This window comes from Callospermophilus lateralis, chromosome 18, assembly GCF_048772815.1.
Source record: "Callospermophilus lateralis isolate mCalLat2 chromosome 18, mCalLat2.hap1, whole genome shotgun sequence".
Classification (NCBI taxonomy): domain Eukaryota; kingdom Metazoa; phylum Chordata; class Mammalia; order Rodentia; family Sciuridae; genus Callospermophilus; species Callospermophilus lateralis.
This window is the reverse complement of record NC_135322.1, coordinates 58,219,327-58,241,888: the sequence shown is the minus strand read 5'-3', so window position 1 is coordinate 58,241,888 and position 22,562 is coordinate 58,219,327. Positions and strand designations below refer to the sequence as shown.

Genomic DNA, 22,562 nt, shown 5'->3' with positions numbered 1-22,562 from the left:
GTGGACCTGATCCCCCTGAGCCGAGGCAGGCTTCCTAAAATATGGCCATGTCCACCCCTCGGCTCCAGAGGCAATAAAACAGCTCTTCAAAGGCTGCCAGCTCTATTTGCAAGTTGAAAAACTGACAAAGCCAAACAAAAAGGTCTTAATAGAATTCTCTTGCGGACACACTAAAATACTATACAGTTTGCCTCCGGACATTAACTTTTGATTTTTAAGGGCACCCCATCTTGTATTTATGTTTTGTCTCATTCTTTTTGTTGTTGTTGTTAAACTGAAGATTTTTTAAATTCCCCAGTTTAAGTAATAAGGATTGATTGCACATAGACAAGAGTTAGCATGCTTAAAGAGCAGAACTAAATTTGCATTAACAATTTTGTGTATTGATGTGATTATGTGTGCTTGATATTGTGTGTGCGTGTATGGTTGTGTATGCTTTATTGTGTGATTATGAGTAGTTGTATTTGTAATTGTGTAGAATGTGTATGTGAGTGCATGTACCTGTGGTTGTTATTGTGTGATTGTGTGAATATGTGTATGAATGCATGTACCTTTGTGTGTTATTATGTAATTGTATGTGGTCATATGTGTTATTGGATAAATGTGTATGATTACATGTATCTGTAGTTTTGTTATGTGATTGTGTATGGCTTGGCTGTTATGGAATATGTGTATGATTGTATGTACCTGTGTCTGGCTGTGTGTGATTGTGTGTGTGAATGTATGTGTTACTATATGAATGTGTATGATTGAATTACCTGTGGTTGTGTGTGTTATATGATTGTGTATAGCTTGGTTGTTATGGGATATGTGTATGATTGTGTGTACCTGTGTCTGGGTATGTGGATATGTGTGTTACTGTGTGAATGTGTATGATTGCATGTACCTGTGGTTGTGTGTGTAGTTGTGTTACTGTGTGTATGTGCATATGGTCACGTGTACATGTGGTTGTGTGTGGGGTTCTATAATTGTGTGTATTAGTTGGTCACTCAACACAGTTCGAGCCATTTAGAAGTGTCCAGCCGGCCCTCTGCTACTTTCCCTCTATTTTAATTGTTATCTGAAAAATTTTCCCAGAAGGAAACCAAGCTCTCATTTCCATATGATACATTTCAGGTAGGCAGAAACTCAATTCACTTCCTCAGACTCCAGATAAGTAAGTAAAGCACAGTGAAGACACAGGGAGGCTCATAAATATTTTGCCTTGGGCAGTCTAGTATAACATTTTCTGCAAACACAGGACTTTATTTTTCCCCTAACAGGGGGTCTTGACTCCAGTGAAGAGATTGCGCCCAGGTTTATGAAGGTAATTAGATATCAACACTTGCATTTTACTGCGTGGTTTAGGGCTCTGGGTTCTTGAGCAGGGAGTGATGGCCCCACGTACTGCCGAGTTCCCGCCGGCGCTGGCTCTCCAGGCCAACAGACACCTCACGAGCTGTGAGCTGGTGGCTTGAGGGGCCTTCACAGTGTAAAACCACAAAACCTGGGAGGGGCAACAGGGAAACAGAAACCAGAAGCAGTCGCCAGAGAGGAGGGCTCAACCACAGGCTGCCAGAGGCCCTGTCTGTAAACTAAACTGGATCCAATTCAGAAGGCCAAGCCTTTTCCTTCCCAATGACTCTCTTAAATGGAATTAAGACCTGATCTCTAAGGCATGCTGCAGTCAAGGAGAGAACAAAGGCAGCACGAGTATTAAGGGCAGCCAGCAGCACCCACCAGACACTGTCTCCTACTAAGTACCAGCTCACTTAAACACGTCCCGAGGTGCCTGCCGTGTCTGGCCAGCATGGGGGCTGGCACATCCGCTGGAGCCCTCTCTGCTGCCCAACAGGCCACTCTGTTCCCTTCCTCAGACCTGCTGTGATTTGCAAAGATAAGGCCGTCCAGATTTCATTCCTGCCTAATTACTAGATGCTCCGTGTCTTCTCCCATGGGGGAGGATTACTACCGGGCACCCTCCTTTCATTTCAGCCATCATAAATTCAAAATGGTAAAGGCAAATCTATCTGCAGCATGTCACTTATACCATAAGCCCCTGTGCTCGGGAGTGATAAAGGGTTCAAGCTAACCCTTGGCTGGTCTCTCTCCCCCAAGTCCCAGGGGTTACGTTTTATGGAAGTATGATTAAAAAAATAAGCTTCATTGTGGGTCACTAAAACATTTCAGGCAGGACTTAAGACGGAGGAGAAGAGGGAAAAATAGGCCCTCACACAATTTTTTTTTTTCCAGCTACTCTGCTAAGAGCAGACGCTCCCTCTCACCCCCACACCAAGGAAACCGGAAAGAGAAATCTCCCAAACAAATACTAAATCTAGCCTCACCCAACACGCCAGTCCTTTGTCTTTTCTGAGCACTTTTCTCTTTAGACAAATAGTTGTTTATCCAACTCCAGAATCGAATATGCTGAAAATACGATGAAATTTTCAAATGTCTTTTTAGTCAATTGAATATTCTCCTAATGGTAATAGAAAAGAAGGACCATCTGATGTTTAAATTGAAATTTTAACCAAAAGAGACATGGCCAGATTTCTAATATGTTCTAACTACAGTACTTCCCTTTCCACAATTACACAGCTAATGTCTGCATTGAATTCCCTAATTTCTCATTATAAAACAATTGGATTTCATCTCGCAGTCTTTAATTGCATTGTTTCTCCTGCTAGAATAACTGCACATTCTTCTTCGTGAGACGTTGAAGTTGTTGAATTACAAATCGATAAAGGTCACGCCATTCAGATTTAATCAATTATTATTCCATCTCTAAGCAAGATCAGCGGGGAGCTTGAAGTATAGTTGTAAAAACACCCTGCATTGCTATAGACAGCCCCCCAAACGGTCCCCACCATCCCACACGCAGGGTCCTAGAGAAAGCAGGGCAGCCAGGCTGCGGCCTCAGCCACTCCTCAGAACACCACGAAAAATGATCCTTAGAAACAGGGTCGTGAGGGAATTCTAGGAGGGTGTGGGGCAGGGGGGCAAGCGAAAAACATGGAATTCAAACCCACCGATGGGACTCGGAGGAGACCACGACCACGCGGGCAGGGGCTGAGCGGCAGAGAACGTCCTGCAGGAGCTGCACCAGGTAGAAATGCCCCAGGTGGTTCACCTGGAAGGTGGTCTCCAGGCCGTCCTTCGTGAGGCTCCAGGGCAGAGCAAAAGCCGCAGCGTTGCACACGAGCACATGAAGGGACCTGGAAAATAGAGCATTCGACAATCTGTAGATGTCAACCAACCGCCACCCACGTTCCAAGGGATAGCCCATTCGTCACTGCCTTCAAGATCCCATCAGCGAGAGACAAGATGCCCTACAGGGTCGCATGGCTCCAAGTGGGCAACCGTCCTGAGACACTGGGGAGGACAGGCCCCTGGGATGTAGGACTTTCAGTGTTAAATCCAGACAGTGCTTGGCAAGTTAGGACAAACTGGTCATCCTGGTTGGAATCCAGGTTACACCACCTAATTAACTCTGCCCTTCCAAATTCATCCAGTTTGCATATTCCTCAGCTCCTCATCTTAAATCAAAATAGTCCTTCAAACAGAGAAAACATCCTATTAAAAAAAAAAAAAATGCTGGCACAGGACCCAGCACTTACGAGGAGCTAAAGAAACACATCAAGAGGAAGAAGCTTTGTCCAAGGAAACAGACACACCTGTGTGGACATATTCCTTTTAGAGATTGGATTATACCTACATGTTAAATACCAGCCCAATTTATGTTTACATATTAACTTGTTCCACAATACAATTCTTGACAATAAAAGTAATAGTGTTATGCAAATCAAAATCCTAAATCCTTATGAACAAATTGTATTCAAGAGAAATCATCCAAACATCCAAACAAGAATTGAGAATTATACAATAAAATATAGTGAACATAGCTAGGGTGTTTGTAATTGCAACATAAAAGCAACAAATTGGGGGGGAAAAAACCTAAATATACAATGGAGAAATCATTAAATAAAATAGAATATAGCCATATGCTTGAATTATATAGTCATTTGAATTATAACAAACAAATCTATTTTGTTTTATAATCCATCATAAAGCCAAGTCTGTGATGCTGTAGAACCACATATACACCCGCACCCAGAAAGAGGGGATGGTGATTAGGGAGGTGCAGGTGAGGGAGGTGCAGGTGAGGGGAGGTGCAGGTGAGGGGAGGTGCAGGTGAGGGGAGGTGCAGGTGAGGGGAGGTACCAGAGGCTGGTGGGCCCACAGAATCAGAAAATGCCTTCTCTCTGAGTTTACCTATACTTTATTCTCTCCATAATTAACATGCAGTGTATTTATAGGAAGGAATAAATGCAATCAAATAAGTATTCAGCAAAATAAAAAGAGCATTTCAGGAATTTAGCCAACACATTTAACATGAGAGGGGAAACACCAATAAACATGGTTGGCTTTCACAGGAGCACTGGATTAAGAGCTGGGGACCTGCGTTTTTGACTCCTCTGGGACATGTCTTCCAGGCACTCGGAGCACCTGATTCTTGTAAAATAAAGAGCTGGAAGTCGAGACACTTAGTTTTCCTCACATCTCTCTGATTCCAGGGCAATGGCTGTGGGTAAAATTCCTTTTTGATATAGGAAAAAAAATCTTTCCTATATTTTCATTTGAAAAAAAGGTGTTTTTTCATAAAAACATTTCATAGGTTTATTACTATTTAAACAATTTGGTTGTGTTTCTATTTTCATGAAATGCAACCATCCAAGAGTCATAAGTTTTAAATGTTAAAAAAAATGCTCTTCATATAAGAGAAACAGGGAAACAGAAAATATATGTAAAAGTTAAAATAATACATTATCAAAAAAGTAAAAAAGAAAATAACAAATGACGTAATACTGAGAATCCACATTTTATATAAAGAGTCCTTAGAAATCAACAAGAAAATACAGTGTAAGAGTCTAACAGATATACTGAGATTTTTAAAATTTGTAAAAGTAGACTACAAATGACCAATACAAAGCTTAACGTGTTCTACTCTACTACAACCAATATTTTCTAGCAAAAAATCAGCAGATTTATTTATTTATGTTATTATGTTTTTATTATCTTTGTAAAAATTGGTGGGAAAATGTATTCATGCCTCCTGGATTTTAAGTAGAAAATGCATATCATGAGAATTAAAAGGATTCATATTATTTCATCTGGTGACCCTGCTTCCAACAGGGGAGGACATCGTGGCAGGATGGAGAAAGTAGTATTTTATCATTAATAATGTTTATAATTGCATGTGATGACAATAAAATGTGAATGGCTTTTAGTGAGCTGTGGTGTTTTGAATTCTCTGTCAACACTGCTCCCCATCTTTTATGCCCAAGGAGCAGCCCATTCTCAGAGCTGCCTCCCACACCATGGCATGGCGCAGGGGGTTCTGCAGTGGGAAGAAAGGCGCCTTCCACAAGGTATGTCCACCCCACATCCTGAACATGACCTTATTTGGAAAAAGGTCTTTTCAAATCTAATTTGAATTCCTGGATAGAACCCTGAGCCACAGTACATACTCCATTTTATATATCACTGAATTGACTTTGCTAGTATATTGTTGAACAATTTTTTGTCTGTATTCAAAAGTGATATGGGTCTAGTTTTCCTTTTCCTGTGATGTCTTTGGTTTAGTTTGACATCAGGTAAATGTTGGTTCCACAGTCAGCTGGGAGGTATTCCCTTCTCTTCTATCTTTCTATTCCTTAAATACTTGGCAGAAAGCATAATTTTTAAACAAGGAATTTGATAACAGTGATTTTATAAATTGCTGTTACTTTTTTAAAGAATTCATGAAATCTCATTTTCATTGGGGAATCTGGATTGGGTTTAGAAAGTATTGATTTCATTCTGTGGCTTGATGTAGTTTCCAAGTTGTCACCTGCCTAAGGCTTACATGGGGTGAGTTGGGTCTGGATAGTAAAATCTATTTTTCACATAAGTGCTCACCGCCATTGTTATCATACCCCCCCCCCCACCCCTGTAATCCGGGTATTCCCTGAAGAGGTGGGCGCACAGGCTCTGGGGCCTCTGGTTGGGGCCTTCCCACAATACCCATCAAGGCCCTGTTTCAAATCAAAGCAGAGATTCCTGGTTTGCAGCTGTGGGGAGCCATATTTTGTACTAAGGCAGAACCACTAAGGAAAAACTTGGGAAACATAGTAAACTATATTACATTTGAGCTTCTTTTAGACTGCTTCTCAAATATTTGGCTCCATCCTCTAGAGCTATTTATTTTTTCCTTTTACTTTTCTGAATATTAACCATGGGTTGGACACTTGTCAACAGCTTTGTGTTTCATACATTTAATCTTCACAATAATAGGAGGTGACATGAATTATTGTTGCCATTTTACAGGCCAGAAAACAAGACAGTAGAAGAGCAACTTTCATGAGCTCAGAAATGAAGCAAGTATCAGAAATAACTAAAACAAGTAAGCAGATAAATGAATAAAACAAAGCAAAAGGAACCAACAGACTTCAAGGCCACCTGATGACCCCGTTTCTCTTAGAAAACCAAACTGAACCTGCGAGGACCATGCCAAAGGCCCTGCTCAGTGCTGCTGTTGTTCACACCTGCCTCCTGGCTAGTAGTTGACCACCCTAACCTAGAAGGGGACCGCAGAGGAACCCTCCCAAGCTCCTGGAGAGCAGGTCCCTCACCAGCTGCCAGGTCCTTTCTCAGAATGGCATTCCCTGTTGTCCACAAGGGAGAATGAAATTCTTCAATGTTGATTTCCACAGCACTCCCCTGTCCTTACGATGTGCCTGGACATTCAGAATTCTGACAGTACAGCTTTTCAGTGGCCACCTCTCCCCCGGTGGCCATTATTCTTGCCCTGCACTGTCCCAGGGAAATGGAAACCACAGCTCTCCACCAGGAGGCAGGACCCCTCAGAGGACCTGGGGAACCCTTTCCTCTCTCACCAGGTTTGAACACCCTTCATTAATGTTAATTGCACAACACCAGAGGCAAAATATGTACCCAGTACCTAAAATGTGTCACCTCTGTTAATTAAAAATAGGCTGGTGGAATTGAGACTATAAAGCACTCAACTTTTTTTTTTTAATTGTAAAGACACCTAATTGGCTTGTACAAAAGGAAAAGATTCCTTTTGCCTCTCTTTAATGAGGTTTTTATAATTCAAATAGCACATTTTGCTCAGTTTTGACTAAAAGCCATGCAATTCAAAAGGGTCTGAGATGATGAATATTTACAGAATATCAAAAGAAAAGTTCAAACTATAAAGACAAATGAAAACAAAAATAGGACCCCTCCAAGCCCAGAGCCAGGTTAGTCAGCACTTTCAGAGGGGGGGGGTTGCTTTTTCTTCCTGGGTGGATTCTGACCTGTGAGGACAAAAGGGCCATCCGCCAGGTAGAGTCCTCTGTGGCTCCTCTTTCCCTGGAGGAGGCCCCACCCTCTGCACAGTGGGCCAGGGGCCTGCTGACTTCCTCAAAGGCAGAAAACAACCCCCTGGTGACAGTGGGCCGGGCTCTAATTATATTCAGGGAGTAGTTCTGCTGGTCATCCATGGGCGCCTCTCATTAGGAGGAGGAACAGAGTGAAGTGGTGAATGGAAGACCCTCTTAACCTGCTCTTGGTTGTTGTTGGTGGTGGTGGTGGTACCGGGGATTGAACTCAGGGGCGCTTATCCCACATCCCCAGCCCTTTTTTATATTTTATCTACAGACAGGGTCTCGCTGAGTTGCCTAAGGACTCTCTAAATCCCTGAGGCTGGCTTTGAACTCCTGTCCCTCCTGCTCAGCCTTCAGAGTCGCTGGGATTACAGACATGTGCCACCACATGCGACTTAACCGGCGCCTACACAGTTTATCCCTGAATTCTCTTCCAGCTTCATCCCTCTGCCACCTCAAAGCCCCACCCACTGCTGGCCCCTTTTTCTGGCATCTCCAGTCTTTCCCTCTCCACTGATTCATTTTTTTAGAGAGAGAGAGAGAGAGAGAGAGAGAGAGAGAGAGAGAGAGAGAAAATAAATTTTTAAATATTTATTATTTTAGTTTTCGGCAGACACAATATCTTTGTTTGTATGTGGTGCTGAGGATTGAACCCAGGCCGCACGCATGCCAGGTGAGCGCACTACCGCTTAAGCCACATCCCCAGCCCCATGATTCATTCTTAATACCATCTGCCTCATTAGATCTTCCTGACCATTAAACAGGAGAACACCATGAATGAAAGAAAGGAAGAGGAGAGAGGAGGAGGAAGTCATAGGAGCTCGCTGCTGGAGAAAGGTAGCACTGGACCCTGGAGCACTTTCAAGCTGCACTGGGACCTCCTTCTTCCCATTCATGCTCAAAATATTTGTTTTCACTCACTGTCCCTTTCCTTACCCCAAACACACTTTTCATTCCCAACTGAATTCTGTCCCACCACTACTCAGGAGTTTTGGGAGCTGCCAGGAGAACAATGGCTTCGGCCCTGTTATGTGGCCTTATGTGGCCCTGGTCTTGGAGTGCCTAGCTGGCCTAGCTGAATTCCGCCCCCTCCTGAACTTGCTAGTCTTAGAGGATAGGAAGCCTGAAGGCCAGAAGTTTGTCCCCAGTGGGCATCTGGATCTAAGATGGCTGCCAGAATGACCCAGGGAATCTCTAGCTTCATATAATAGAGGGAATGAATAATTCTCCCCTTTATTAGTATATATCTCCCCTTACTTCTTTGTTACCTCACATCTACAACCTCTCAAACTCCAAAGAACAGGAAGCTGATCTGCAAATAATCTATCTCCCTCTTCTCCTATTCTGAAATAAGAATAAGGCTTCTTCCCAGCAGCTCTGGAGGCTGAGGCAGGAGAATCTCAAGGTCAAAGCCAGCCTCAGAAACTAAGCAAAGCACTAAGCAACTCAGTGGGATCCTGTCTCTAAATAAAGTACAAAAAAAGGGCTGGGGATGTGGCTTACTGGTTAAGTGCCCCTGAGTTCAATTCCAGAGACCCCAAATCCTCCTCCTCCTCACTGCTCAGTTGGTACTTACTCTTGTTATTGGTTCCACAATGTAAGCAGGGAAAAAGGACCCAGACTTTGGGATTAAAAATTGGGAACAAATCCATAAATAAAACAAACCCCCTCAGAGCTCCCTGTCACAATGGCCCCAGCTGGCTGACTCTGTGCCACTTTCCTCTTCTGGTTTCGGTGACACAGTCCACTCTTGGACCTCCGGAGGCCCCCACTGCCGGGCTGTCTCCTCTAGCCCTCCCTCTGTTGCCCATACTACTCTTTGCCACCTTCTTTGATTCATCTCCAAACTTCCCTATGGTGATTGCATCCAGCTCTGTGACTCCAAACAAACTTCCATACAGATGACCGTGACCCACAGGCTAGGCCCCTGCATCCTTCCTGAGTTCTAGAATCACATTCCTACCCACTGGTCCTATTTCCCTCCTACAAATGCAGGGTCAAAGAGACCAAATCACAGCTCCAATTGTCTGCTGGAACCCTGTCCATTCCTGCTGTCCCTCACTCTGTCCCAGTTTCACAGGCCACAAGATGCAGCCTTTCTCATCTCTAGGACTCCTTGCCCTTCCCTTCATCTGGAAGGTTAGCAACATCCCCCTCTTCAAAAGATCTTAAATGCTTTCCCTAGACCTCTTTCTTAGAAGGTCAACACTGGTGTCACTGACATTAAGAGAACAAGAACCCATCTTCCTTAAAATTGCTACCAATAGACAGCTGCAGGGGACAGGAGCTACAGCTGCCACACAACTGACCCCTGGCTTTCAAGTCCTCACATGGCACAAACCACCAGTGTCACCAACCTGAGGAGGACCAGCCTCCCACCGGCTGCCTAGGCAGACATCCATTGCCCTTCTTGACCCTGCTGCCCAGTTTCTAAGCGTCCAGCTGACTGCTTGTCAGTAACCGGCAGCGAGCCAGGCCCACACTTCCTGAGTGTTCATGGTAAACCGACATCAACTCCTGTGGTGCAGCATCTCCAGGAGGCTTGTCTTCGAACCTCTCTGGGATGTTTCCATTCCTACATTACTTCACACTCTCTTCCACGGCCACACCCTGTGTGTGTGATGTTTCCTCTAGCCGTAGACAGCAGAGCCCAGGTTGAAGAATGTCTGCTTGCTCAGAGTCCAGCCTGCAGGAAGGAGTCAGCTCCCGACATACCTGAACAGACACATCTCAATCGAGGCTGTATCCCTATGACATTGGGCCTATCGCCCTTTGCATAGCTATGCTTTGCAATATATTATGACCTACAAAATGACTTAAGGAGGTGGAGAGAAGTAAAATTGGTTCTATTTGATCAATAAAGACAGAGTCATTTATGCTTTCGAGACAAGACGGGCCCATTAAGACTCAAGGGACCCAAGGCTCAGACACAGTTTCCAATCTGCAAAGGAGGTGGGTGTTCCAGAAGAGTCGAAAAGCAGCAGGAACCACCTCCATGGGTTGAGTGACAGTGAAGATTTGTAAATGAAATGGTTAACACATGTCCCCCAAAAATGCCGAGGCAGGAATTTTCAGGTTAAATAAACTCCCTCTAGAATATTAAGATCACTGTGGCTTTTTGGGATTCCATTTCAGACCCAGCTACAGAATGAGCTACATGGAATGCTATGTAAAGGGAAATGGTTTCCAAATCCTCCTTGGAACAGAATGTGACACCATCTGGGGCATCTCTCGTTTAAGCTGCAAGAATCCATACTATTTGGAAACATCCTGAAATCCAATGGGAAAGACCCAAACTCCAACAAGACAACCATTCTGCAGTCATACTTGGTATTCAGCAGCCTTTCCTCCCAGAAAAGGAAGTGGGGGAATCCTGTAGAACCTAAAAGGGGTGCTGCTTAAGTAACTAAGGCTGGTCTTGTTAGCATCCAAGGGCATAGCATCCACAGATCATAGAGATTCCTTCTGCAGTTGCCTGCACCCACTGAAGGTCCTCCACATCTCGGCAATCCACCCAGGTCACAGCTGCCCCAACTGCCACTGGCACAATTCAGTTGCAGGTCACATAAAACACGTCAAAACAACACTTATGTAGTATGATGTATTGGGGAAATGTATGCCTAGATTCTCAAAGTCACAATCCCTTTTTTTCTTTTCATTTTTGTTGTTCTTTTTTTGCTGTGCAAGGGATTGAACCCAGGGACACTAAACCACCGTGGATGAGCCACATCCCCAGCCCTTTTTATTTTATATTTTGAGACACAGTTTCATTAAATTGCTAAGACTGGCCTTGAACTTCTGAACATCCTGTCTTAGCCTCCCAAATTGCTGGGATTGCAGACTTGCGCCACCATACCCAGCTCAAGGTCACGATTACATGGATACTCTTGTGGAGGATGATTTTTAAAAATTGATAGTATTAAGAATTAAATAACAGCACATGTACTGAGCCACTGCTTTTGCACAAATCAGGACTTAAGTTGGGGAAGTCCACATTACAATATAATCAATCAGCACTAAGAATATCTTTTATTTACTTTCTAAGTGCACCTTTTAGAAAGAAAAATCAAACCACAGTGATCTTCTTTTACATGAGATACCCGCAATGTTAGTCATTTTATTGAAAGAATAAAAATGAAGCATGATCTCCAGTTAAAAGATTATTATTATCACCTATTATTTTTGCATCATAGTATTTTCCTAAGATAATTCTTTTGCTTAGTGCAATTCCAGCAGGTAATGGAGGTAAAACTCATCTGTAGCCTGGGTCTGCCTGGCATCGGCTGTGTGGACCTCAGGAAACTTAATAAACCTCTGGGCCACAGCTGTGTCCCTGTAAAAGGAATAATAATGCCTACCTTGTTGGATAGTTGTGAGAATTAGAAACAAGATGTAAAGGGCTAGCCTTGGCCTTGACAGATAATCAAGTCTTCCCTTCCCCCCACCCACAAGCTGCCTATTTCCTAACTCTCGGAATCTACTTGGGGGATATGGTGCCCACCAATAAAACAGACACATAATTGTTCTCCACATTTAGAAAATACCTATAAATTCTTTCCCATGTCCCTACTCTGAATCTCTGGGAGATCACCTCCTGAACAAACACATGGGAAGGACGGCGCAGAAAAGAAGAGAAATATCAACACAGAAAACCAACATCAGCTTGGGTGGCCAGGGACCATCAGCTGTGCTTCTGAGAGTTCAAGGCCCTGCAGATGTCAAGAACTTGATGGACATCATCGAGAATTAAAATAATAATTAAAAGCAGCAGATTCTGCTGTCAAGATAACCTAGCCACACTTGATTTTTTTTTTTTTTAATTTCAGCGGGAATAGAGAAAATAATCCAAAACCATCGCCAGGAGTGGGAGCAGAGCACTGGCTGCATCCCCTGGAGACCACCAGGAATTTTTCATTTCATGCACCATTGACAACTTCTTATGGTGGATTCTGGAGCATCGGTACATATGCTTAACAGAGAATGGAAACACTAGCTTTTGCTATTTCCTTAAATTTTTGCCACCTGTCCATTATCTTGATTATGTTTTTCCCGTCCCATCCTCTACAATACTAGCAGCAAATTCTCCACCTGATTGATTCTCAATGTGGGGAAATGTTGAACCAGGACAGGTTCACATCCTGTCCACTACCACTTTCTAAGAAAACACTTGGACTAGACAATGACACACTTGGTCCACCTGGCGCCATATCTGAAGTGCAGATCTGGCCATGGTGCTGCTGCTGCACCTACTTCTCCTGTTCTCCTTTGCATTTAAGTACCCCATTGTCCTGTGTTCTCACTCTCCAGGAATACTAAATAAAATGGAAAAATCAAGGGCTAGCATCATAAGGATGGGAAGGGAGGGAAGAGTCAGGGAAAGTAACCAGTGGTACCCATCATCTCAAAACCTCACTGAACAAAGCTCCCACAGGCTAAGCCAGGGCAAGCTACCCAAGGCTCTCTTGGCAAATTCCCGTTCACTCATCTGCCAACAGGGTTGAGAGGCTAAAATGGAGTTGAGCAACTGCACAAGTCAACTTGAACAGTGTGAACACAGTTCATACAAACAGATGAAGGAGGTTAGGCTGATGTTACAGTGGAGAGAACTGATTCTTTATCTAGGACTTTCTGTTTCCCACACCCACAATGGAGTAGGTCTCAAGGACCAACCAGAAAACCCTAAAGGACAGGCAGCATATCTGAAGTCATTGTGTGCACCCACACCTAGGACCATGCATGACGTAAAATACACGTTTGGTGACTTGCTACATACCTGAAAATTAAATAAGGTACCACTTGAGAGGTCTCTGCATCTTTGTTCACACCCACTGAATCTCCTAGGTGTTTTTAAAGCGTTGCATACAGTCAGCACTTGCTGTCGTCTTCTCTTTCAATCCACAGAATCTCCCTTGATGGCAAGCACCACCCACAATGCCCTCACCAGGTATCATTTCCTGGTGGAAGCCTCCCCTCACAATATGTATTTCCTTTTTCAAATGTACATGAATCGACTCATCAGTATTTCTCAGTCTCATCCTTTGGAAAAACATCTGCTAAGTGGGTCTGCTCTTCTGGGTTTTAAGCTTTAAAAAAAAAAAAAAATGAGCACATGTGAAGATAAACAGAACATATGCCCAGGTACCTCTTGGGTATGAAGAGTGCCAGGTGAACCTTGGGAAATGGTGCTACAAGCTCATCCACTGGCACCTGCAGGGGAGCATTTAAAGGAGAAGTCCACGAGGTGTCACATAGCATGTCATTGCTATGACAGAGGTACCCAGAAGTCTGAGTGAAGGCTGGAGCCAGAGTTAGTCACTGGACTACACCACCCATGATGAGCCTGGTTTTTATTAGAACTTCAAACTTCGCTTTTTCTCTTTGGCTGTAATTTCCTTGTCAGAGGGTCTGGGTATCCTCCACGGGGGACACATCTAGCACAGGGCAGGGTACATAATTGATTACCAGTATTTGTAAACAGTGCTTCTACTAAAATAATACCTGGGTCTTCTCAAGTAAACTGTATTTCTTTAAGCATGCTACTCCATCAGTAAGTGGGAAAAATAAAGACAGTGAACAAATAATTGGCTCTGGTGGAAACACAGGAACATTCCTTCAAATTAAAATTACATTTTGTGAACATTAAAGCAATAGCAAGCATTACAAGGCATTATTTCTGGATTTTTGCAATACTCTGAATGCATAAATTCCACTGAAAATTCTTGGAAATAGAACATTATTTATATATATATATATATATTTATAGAATAGTTCCAAGTACCAGATGATGATTCCATTACCATTATGCAAAGAGATCTTATTTAAAACATACTTTCTGCAGCGCTAATGCAAGGACCGAGTTTTACTGTGGGGTGACAAAGCTCAGTTTACGTGGACAGTAAGAAAAAAAAATTGTTTGGGGAATGTGCTCAGGCACATGGTCAAGTCAAACAATAAAACATCCCATGCATGATGTACATCTCCCTTGCCAAGGACGACTCTTGCCTCTGTTTTGCCTAGAGATATATGGAGCTGTAATAGAGCTCAGAAAGCCCCTGACAGCTGTGTGCTGCCATTCAGACCTGAAAGATTCCATGTTATGATAAAAATTAATGTACTCTGACATCCTCTGGGACTCCCTAGGCCCTGGGAATAGCTAATGAAGAAATACAACCTTGCCGGAGAACAGCGTGAGGCCTGGAGTCGAGGATTAATTCGCATGTGGTAGTGGTGTGGCCCCCCTGTCACCAGCCTGCAAAGTGACTGGACCCCAGTGCCAAAGTGAGTCCACGCTGATTGGTTAGAATTATTTTCTGGGTCAGAAGAGGTCAAGAGAAAAGGAACACTTTACAAAATAATTGAGACAGCGGTCACTTCTTAAAATAAAAAGGGTTTCCTCTTGGCTATGTCACGCACTTGGAAACTTCTCTAAGGGAGATGAGCTGTCTCAGGGACTGGACAACCACCGGGCACATCCCAGCAGACACTCCTTCAAGAGGGCCGCCTCAGTGGGCCCAACCACCCGACCTGCCCATTCCTGTAGCCCCGGGTTTCAGGAAGTCTTCCAAGAGGTCAGAAGAAAAATGAGGTTTCTATAGCATTATTTTTAGTAGCCCAAAGTGGAAACAGTCCATATGTTTCAGTTGATCCTCATCTGACAAATGGATACCCAAAGTGTGGTCGATCCATATAATGGAATAATCTTCTAGCCACAAGGAAGGAAGCCCAAGCCCTGGCAAGTGCTATGACATTGACAACTCCCAACCAGTATGCTCAGTGAGAGGAGGAGAACACAAAAGACCACTCGTGGTGTCATTTCACCCATAGGAAATGTGCTGCACAGTCAGATCGGGAGAGACCGAGCACAGATTAGTGCTGGCCGAGACCTAGAGGACGGGGACGTGGCAATGACCACTAACCTTATGGTGCTTCCTTTTGGAGTGCAGAAAATGTTCTGGAATTCAATAGTGGTGATGATTGTGCAGCTCTGTGTATGTAGGAAAACACACTGACTTGTACACAGTGAAACAGAGCATGGAATAGTATGTAAATTATGTTTGTATTTAAAAACAAAACAAAACCAAAAAAAAAAAAAAATGCCCTGGGCTCTGAGAAGCACATTCTGACTCTCAGGATGAGCTGAGGAGCTTCCAGCTGGGCTCCTTCCCCTCTCCCTAGAGCAGCTTTGGCTAACACCTCCCCAGCTCCCACCTACCTCCACCTGGTACAAACACCACCATTCTCACAGGACACCAAGGCACAGCCAGACACCAATCAAGGAAAGAAAAGTTTTGAAATTGTGGAGGTTTTTCACACTGGGGTGGGGTGGGGAACAGCGGTTGAAAGCAACATGAATTTAGCTCATGACATTATTTCAACTTAGAATCTTACCATATCATGCTCTACACCTGCAGTTAAGTCACTTTAAAAAATAGACTTTTTTAAAGTTTTGGTATATTTTTTATTTAAAATTTTATTTGCAATATTTCTCACGAGTGGAAGGTATCATTTTGCCAATTTACTAACTTCACTAAATGATGATGGAAAACCTGGGGGCGAGGTAGGTGCTATTAGAAGCATCTATTTTAAAAAAATGTGAACTATATATTTATGGACACACACTCATTTAACGACTTTCCTATAGCATCTCTTTCATTCTATGGGAAGAAAAACTAACGAGGTGATGTTCTAAAATATGAACACGGTGTTAATTGAGAGGTAATAGTGTATTCATGGATGAAAATTTATGATGTCTTGGATTTGCTCTAAAATAATCTAGCAAGAAGGGCCTCAAGATGGAATAAAATGGCCATATGTTGACAATTATAGAAACTGGGTGAAGGGTGTTTAAAGGTCCTTTGTATGTTTCTACGCTTGTGTTTGAAAACCTCCACAGTAAAAACATAAAGACAAATTAGTGGGGGGAAGGTCATGAGTTTCCTTTCTGTGTTTATGCTTTTCCATGCATTTTCACATGTTCTACAATGGGCCTGTGTCATTTCTGTGATCGTAAAACTTAAGTAGCGGTTTGTATATAATACCAAAACCAAGAGGTCAAAAATCTACCTGAAAAAAATCCTAAAGATAGGAAAGCCTTTTAAAACACAATGAAGGGCTGGGGATGTGGCTGAAGCAGTAGTGCACAGGCCTGGCATGCGTGCGGCCCGGGTTCGATCCTCAGCACCACATACAAACAAAGATGCTGTGTCCGCCAAAAATTGAAAAATAAAAAATATTAAAAAAAAAAAAAAAACACACAATGAAAGCAGGCTGATGGGATCCAAGCCAGCATCCCTGCAGGAGGGAACACAGGGCAGGAGAGGCAGCGTGGACACCATGACGGCTCCCAGCCTGCACAGGTGTCGGTACTAGACCCGTCCTTCCCACGCTAGGTGGAAGAGAGTGGATAAAACAGACGTGATGGGAAGGGGCGCCTGGCTGGTTAGACCTTCCCACAGGATGGAAGATGGGGAGGAAGAATCAGAAGGATCAGCCTGATCAAGACCCCTGGGTCCAGCTGGGCTGAGCAGCCTGGGGTTGACACCTATTTTGGAACAAGAGTCCTGAAGGGTCAGATCTAGTTCTTGTCTAAGATGAACTGGAAACATGTCCTCTGTTGGATGCATTTCTTCAAGTCTGGACCAGAGAAAATAAAGGGCCCTGCTTTCTGTGGCAGAGCAGCACTCAGTCAGGGAAAGGCTCCTTTGGAGAGTCACCTGCTGGAGCTGTGCTTCTAAAGAAAAAGTCCCAGGAAGAGAGACAGGCATTGCCACCTGAGACAAAGAATGAGCTAGGAATGAGGAGAGAGTGGACAGCCAACAGTCTGTCCTGGCCCAGCCAGTGCTCTTCCACCAGCTCACTCTCCCTTGTCCACAAGAGGAAAAGACCTTAAGTCCTGCTTCTCTCCATGGTTATAACCGGCTCAGAGCACAAGAGCAAGCAGCTGAAAACAGAACTTCAGAGACCTATAAACAGGAACCCTGCATTTTATAATAACCATTTGACTATAATAAAATCAATGTGAATTTTACAAATAAAATTTCAGGTCTTACAGCAAAGAGTTAAAAATAACACCAAATTGTCTAGTATTTGATGAAGGAGTGACCGGCCAACAGTTGCTCATTACTTTTCTGGAAGGTCATCTGGCTTCCTAGAGCAGCTGTACTGAAAGGTGTTCGTATGCTTAGACCCAGAATTTCCAGAAATGCAGGCTAATAGGAAAGGACACCATCATGGTGTGAGCCATGGCAAGAATGAAAAAAAAAATTAAAATGCAGTAAAAAGTAACCTAGCTTTCAACAATTCAAGACAGGTTAAAAAATTTTATCTGCATGGTACAGATGCTGTTAAATTTTTAAAATTCAAATAAAAGGAACATTTAGTAGCAATAAAACTGCCCATGACACACCAAATATGAAGACAAGCAGATTTCACAACAGGATGTGCAGAACATGGCCGCGCCGTGCTACGAGAGTCTATTGGCACACAGGTGGAGAAGGCAGGATGTGATGGTGACCCCGGTGGTGGCCTGGTGGTTAACCTGCCCCTTATTATAATTTTTGCTACAATTTAACTTTTTCCATTGGTTACATAATGCTGTAAGATATGGAGAAAAATAAACAGCTCTAAGTTTTAAAGAGAAAAATCACCACTATAAACTTCATGTGGAATGGCCTTCCCAGGGTGAGCCACGCAGCTGCAGCCAAGGAACCTGAGGTGGGTCACCCAAGGCTCTGGTCTCAGCGCTGCGTCTGCTGAGTGGTTATGTAAAACACAGCAAGTACAATACAGCACCCAAGAAGGTCAGATCATGGGAGGGGCTGAGGGCAGGGATCACTAATTTACAACCATAAATCCTTGCATTGGTGTTGAATCCTACTTTGCAGGCCACCCTGGGCAGACATTGCTCAGTCTTCCACATTCTCTCCCTGCAGGCCAAGGGGCCTGGGGCAGCCCCCCCCAACCTACCCTACCCCCCAAACTCATTGAATTTGCTGTGAGAAAGGGATGAGTACAGAGAGAGCCCCTCTTATCAGGGACCCATTCTGCTCTGAGCATGGCACACCTTTGGCATTCCCTGAATGACCCTCACTGTGCACTGCTGACCCATCATCAGATCCCCCTCCCAGGCCAGGACACTGAACCTCAGAGAAATGAAGTAACTTGTCCAGAGCTATTAAATTCTCAGGTAGGATTTTAAGCTGGTCTGAGGACCTAGCTCAGGTGTTTGGGGGTAGCTACATTAAAGGTCTTGGAGACCTTTTTCTGTGCTATGAGTTGCTAGGGGAGAGGATCAGAGGAGAACCGAGAACCTACCTTCCCTCCTAAAGTCCAGATGGCAAAGAACAATCAGGGTATGGGAACTGGGTGCTTTCTGGCCTTTGATCAGTTTCCCAAATCTGCCAGATATATATGGGAGGTACCTGGGGAGTAAAGTCCAAGTGCCAGGGCACTCCCCAAAACAATCCCTTCCTTCCATCCATCTGTGCATCCTAGTCCCAAAACCAGTAAGCCAGAATGGCTAAGGTAGCTGCCAGACACCAGTGTTTAAAACACTCCCAGCTGACATAGTGCACAGCCAGGCGGGAAAAGCACTGTGACCGCGTCCTGGGAGCTTACAGGTCTGATATAGGAAATCAAGGCATCACTGTCCTCTCTGGCTGGAGACAGTCGCTCAGATTCATTCCCAGAGCCTACAATTTGCCCACGTACCCACAGTGCACTTTTGAGATGACCAGACAACTTTTTCCTTTTTGTTTTTGATTACCAACGATTATGTAATGACAGCTCAAATCTTTTTCCTTATCAGGTGGTGACAACGCTGTAAGAGCAGCCCAAGCTCAGATGGTGAAACGAAGGACATGACCGCTAATGGACAGGACACACAGATGCTTTTCTGAATGGTGAGGTACTCAATAGATTCTTCCAAAATGAAGAAAAGAAAGCACCTAGAGAACTGAAAACAGCAGTGACAAGTGCTTCAACTAAAAATATGATCTTCCCCGGGGACTTTCACCAGGCTGCACAGCGCAGCGGGGCTGATTCACTGCAAATGTTGACTCAAGTTTTCAGGCTGACAAGAATTAGCTTCTCAACAATTTACTCAGGGGGAGGGGGCAGATGGTTCCCACGTTATTAAAACCTGATTTTGGTGTGGTTTAAGTGTAGCTTCTCAACATGTCGATTACACAGACTTAGAATTACAATGTGGTAGTGGAGGTGGTTAGCACGGGACACGGGAAAAACAAGCTCAGCTTGTGGGCCAAGTTGGAAGTATAATTCTAAAGCCACAGAATTGTCAGTGCTTTTTCCAAGTCTTACATAAATCAGGCGTTCTCTGAGAGTAACCAAACGTTAATACTGCCATGGATTTGCGGCATGGATGGTCCTGTGGGTGGTCTTAGCATGGCTCAAAGAACAAACTGGATGGCTTGGGCTCAGAGGTGTCAGTCCCTGTCCACTCTAAGCAGTCACCTGGTCCATGGCTGCCCAAGGGCAGACACACATTTTTTATAGATTATAGAAGGAAAACTTACACATATTTGCCTAAAATGAATATTGTGTATGTGATTCTTCCCAAGATCTGGAAACACAACTTTCATACAACTCAATTCAAGAACTTAGGATGACTGAGGATTGGCACCTTAAAAGTAAAGCTCAGTTCACCAGATGGAAGTAGGTCTTTCCATTATTTCCTTCCCTCCTCCCTTCCTTCTTCTTATCTAACCATCTGTCCATCCATACACCCTGCCCAAGCTTACTGAAAGGCAGTGGATGTGACCCCTGCAAAGGATGACGGTAATGATAACGACAACGATGATGACACAAGCTAAAATTTAGAAAGTGGTCACTGGGTGTCAAGGTAGCAAGCTTTACAAGCCTTATTTAGTCCTCTTGATAGCCCCCAAGTGGTATTACCCTCATCATCCATTTTTACTGACGAAAAAACTGAAGTTCGTGAAGATTCTTTAAGAAATTTGCCAAGGTCACCATCTTGGTAGGTTGTAGTGCAAACATTCAGAGCTAAGACCAAGATGAATTAGCCAAGGTTTCTGCTCCTCTGGGGCTGAGACTAGCATAGAAAAATCAATACAGAAAAAAGCTCCCAGAAGTATTGCATGTGGTGATCTGCTAGGCTGCTGATGCTCCAAGAAGTGCATACCACTCTTCCACTGTGGTGCCGAGATGACAGGAAGGAAGATGGAAGCTCTAGACAGGATGTGACATGATGCCTCCCATGAGCAGGTGATGGACAGGTACGAGGGGCCAGTACACAAAGGCCCAGAGTCAGGATCCACAACCTGAAAGTATTTCTGTGAGGGAGAGGGTGTGAAGACATGGGGTCAGGAGAACATGGTCATGACTGACATGGGGAAAAAGAGGCTGCTCTCTGGGGCCTGGGTGGCTCACACCAGCAAGTGTCACCATGCAGTTCAGGTGGCAGGACATGACCCAGCAGGTCAGTGTCAGGGCTGGCTTTGCATTTGAGAGCAATCATTTGGTGGCGCAGAGGGGTAAATAGAAAAATGACCTTTGGCCTTCTTCTGTATACCTGATAGGCATCATTTTGAAGACACATAGGAAATAAGGGAAAAGGAACACTGACATTTGGAATAAATGTATCAAAATGACTGCAAAGGAGAGTAAATAGCTGCTATTTCTGCCTAAAGGGACTCCACAGAGAGAGCCTTCTAGATATTTGGTGGAACAGCCTGAGAACCTTAATTGAGGGGATACGCCTGTCTTCTACTGGGTTTGTTTAACCTACATTACACATTTTTTAACAAACAAATTTTCTCTGGTGATAGAAAATTGGCTGTAAGCAGCTTCTCCTCCAACCTTGAAGTGACCTTAATAATTGTCCCAGTAGGCAGTAAGTTGTCATCCATCGTATTAATGGGACAAATCTCCTTCAGAGGCAATGTGTTCTACATGCTGCATTTCCCAAATGAGACTGATCTCTCTGATGCTCCAAAGCACTGTCCACGTGGGCTCAGTGTCAGATTTGCGCTTAAGCAGTAGCCCTAATGCCTATGGCCAGCTGACATTAGTCAACACTCTCTCCCTTAAAGCCTCAATATTTTTGATCTATATAATGTGATTATTCACTATACTGGGCTGAGCCACAGGACTCTCCCATTCTTTTGCCACTTCTGACCTATCCTCCAAGTCCCTGCAAGGATAAGAGGGGATGGCACTTAAGTGCTCAGCTGTGTGTGACACACGATAAACAGCTGATAAATACCGGCAGCAGCATCATTGTCATCTATGTGGTTTCAAGCTCCAGTCAGGGCTTCCCTGTTTCATTAAAACAGCCTCCATCATCCTAGTTGACCTGCGTTCCCATATGGTGACATTTCCAGAATGTAGCACGACAGACTGCTACTCAAATTCTTCATCTCTTCTCAGCTGTTAAGGATCTCAGGGTACTTTCTGCAGAGACTTGAAATTAACACTGTAGACATTAGCTACATGTACTTAAGTATCTCGACTGAGCCTCACATAATCCCTTTACCAAGAAAAATGGCAAGTACTTCTCAAGATGACATAGGATGTTACTAAAATGAGCTGCATTTCAAGGGACAATGTGGGCTGCAGTCCAGTGGGTGGTAGACTGCAGCACCAGGATATAGCCCAAGTCCAATCTACTTCCTGTTGTTGTGAATCAAGTTCCAATCCACTTCCTGTTTTTGTAAATAAAGTTTTATTGGAACACAGCCATACCTAGTCTGTACATATTGTCTGCAGCCACTCTGGCACTACCATGATCACACTCCACAAAGCACTCCGCAGGGTCCAGCAGTTGAGAAACCAACCACCGGGTTCATAAAAACAAAACTTCTATTGTCTGATTCTTTACAGAAAAACTTTGCTGAGCCATGTCTGCCTGGTGCTTTAAGTGATCATTACCCTGACCCCACAATGAAATTTATAGTATTAGCTAGATATAAAGACAGAACCTCAGCTTATCCAAGTACTGGTGGATGATCAGGTGTGGGGAAAAGGCAGCCTCAGAGAAACTGCATCCACTCTCCAGAGCTTGCTTTCCACTCTGCCCAGTTGGAGCTCTTTTTTTGTGTCTTTAATTAACAGGCACCCATTTGGTTTCATAAGATCTGACAGGAATAGCTGAACCCAAAATTTTGTTGAGAAATAAAA

At 43.9% G+C, this 22,562-nt stretch overlaps 1 protein-coding gene across 1 annotated transcript in view; it reads right to left on the bottom strand.

Annotated features, from left to right (window-relative positions):
• Window positions 1–22,562, bottom strand: part of Wwox (WW domain containing oxidoreductase) — an 874,518-nt gene that overhangs the window by 609,300 nt on the left and 242,656 nt on the right. The window contains exon 7 of the mRNA XM_076838501.2: window positions 3,009–3,194. Coding sequence (XP_076694616.1) covers window positions 3,009–3,194 — 186 coding nt within the window. The remainder of the gene's footprint in view (window positions 1–3,008; window positions 3,195–22,562) is intronic.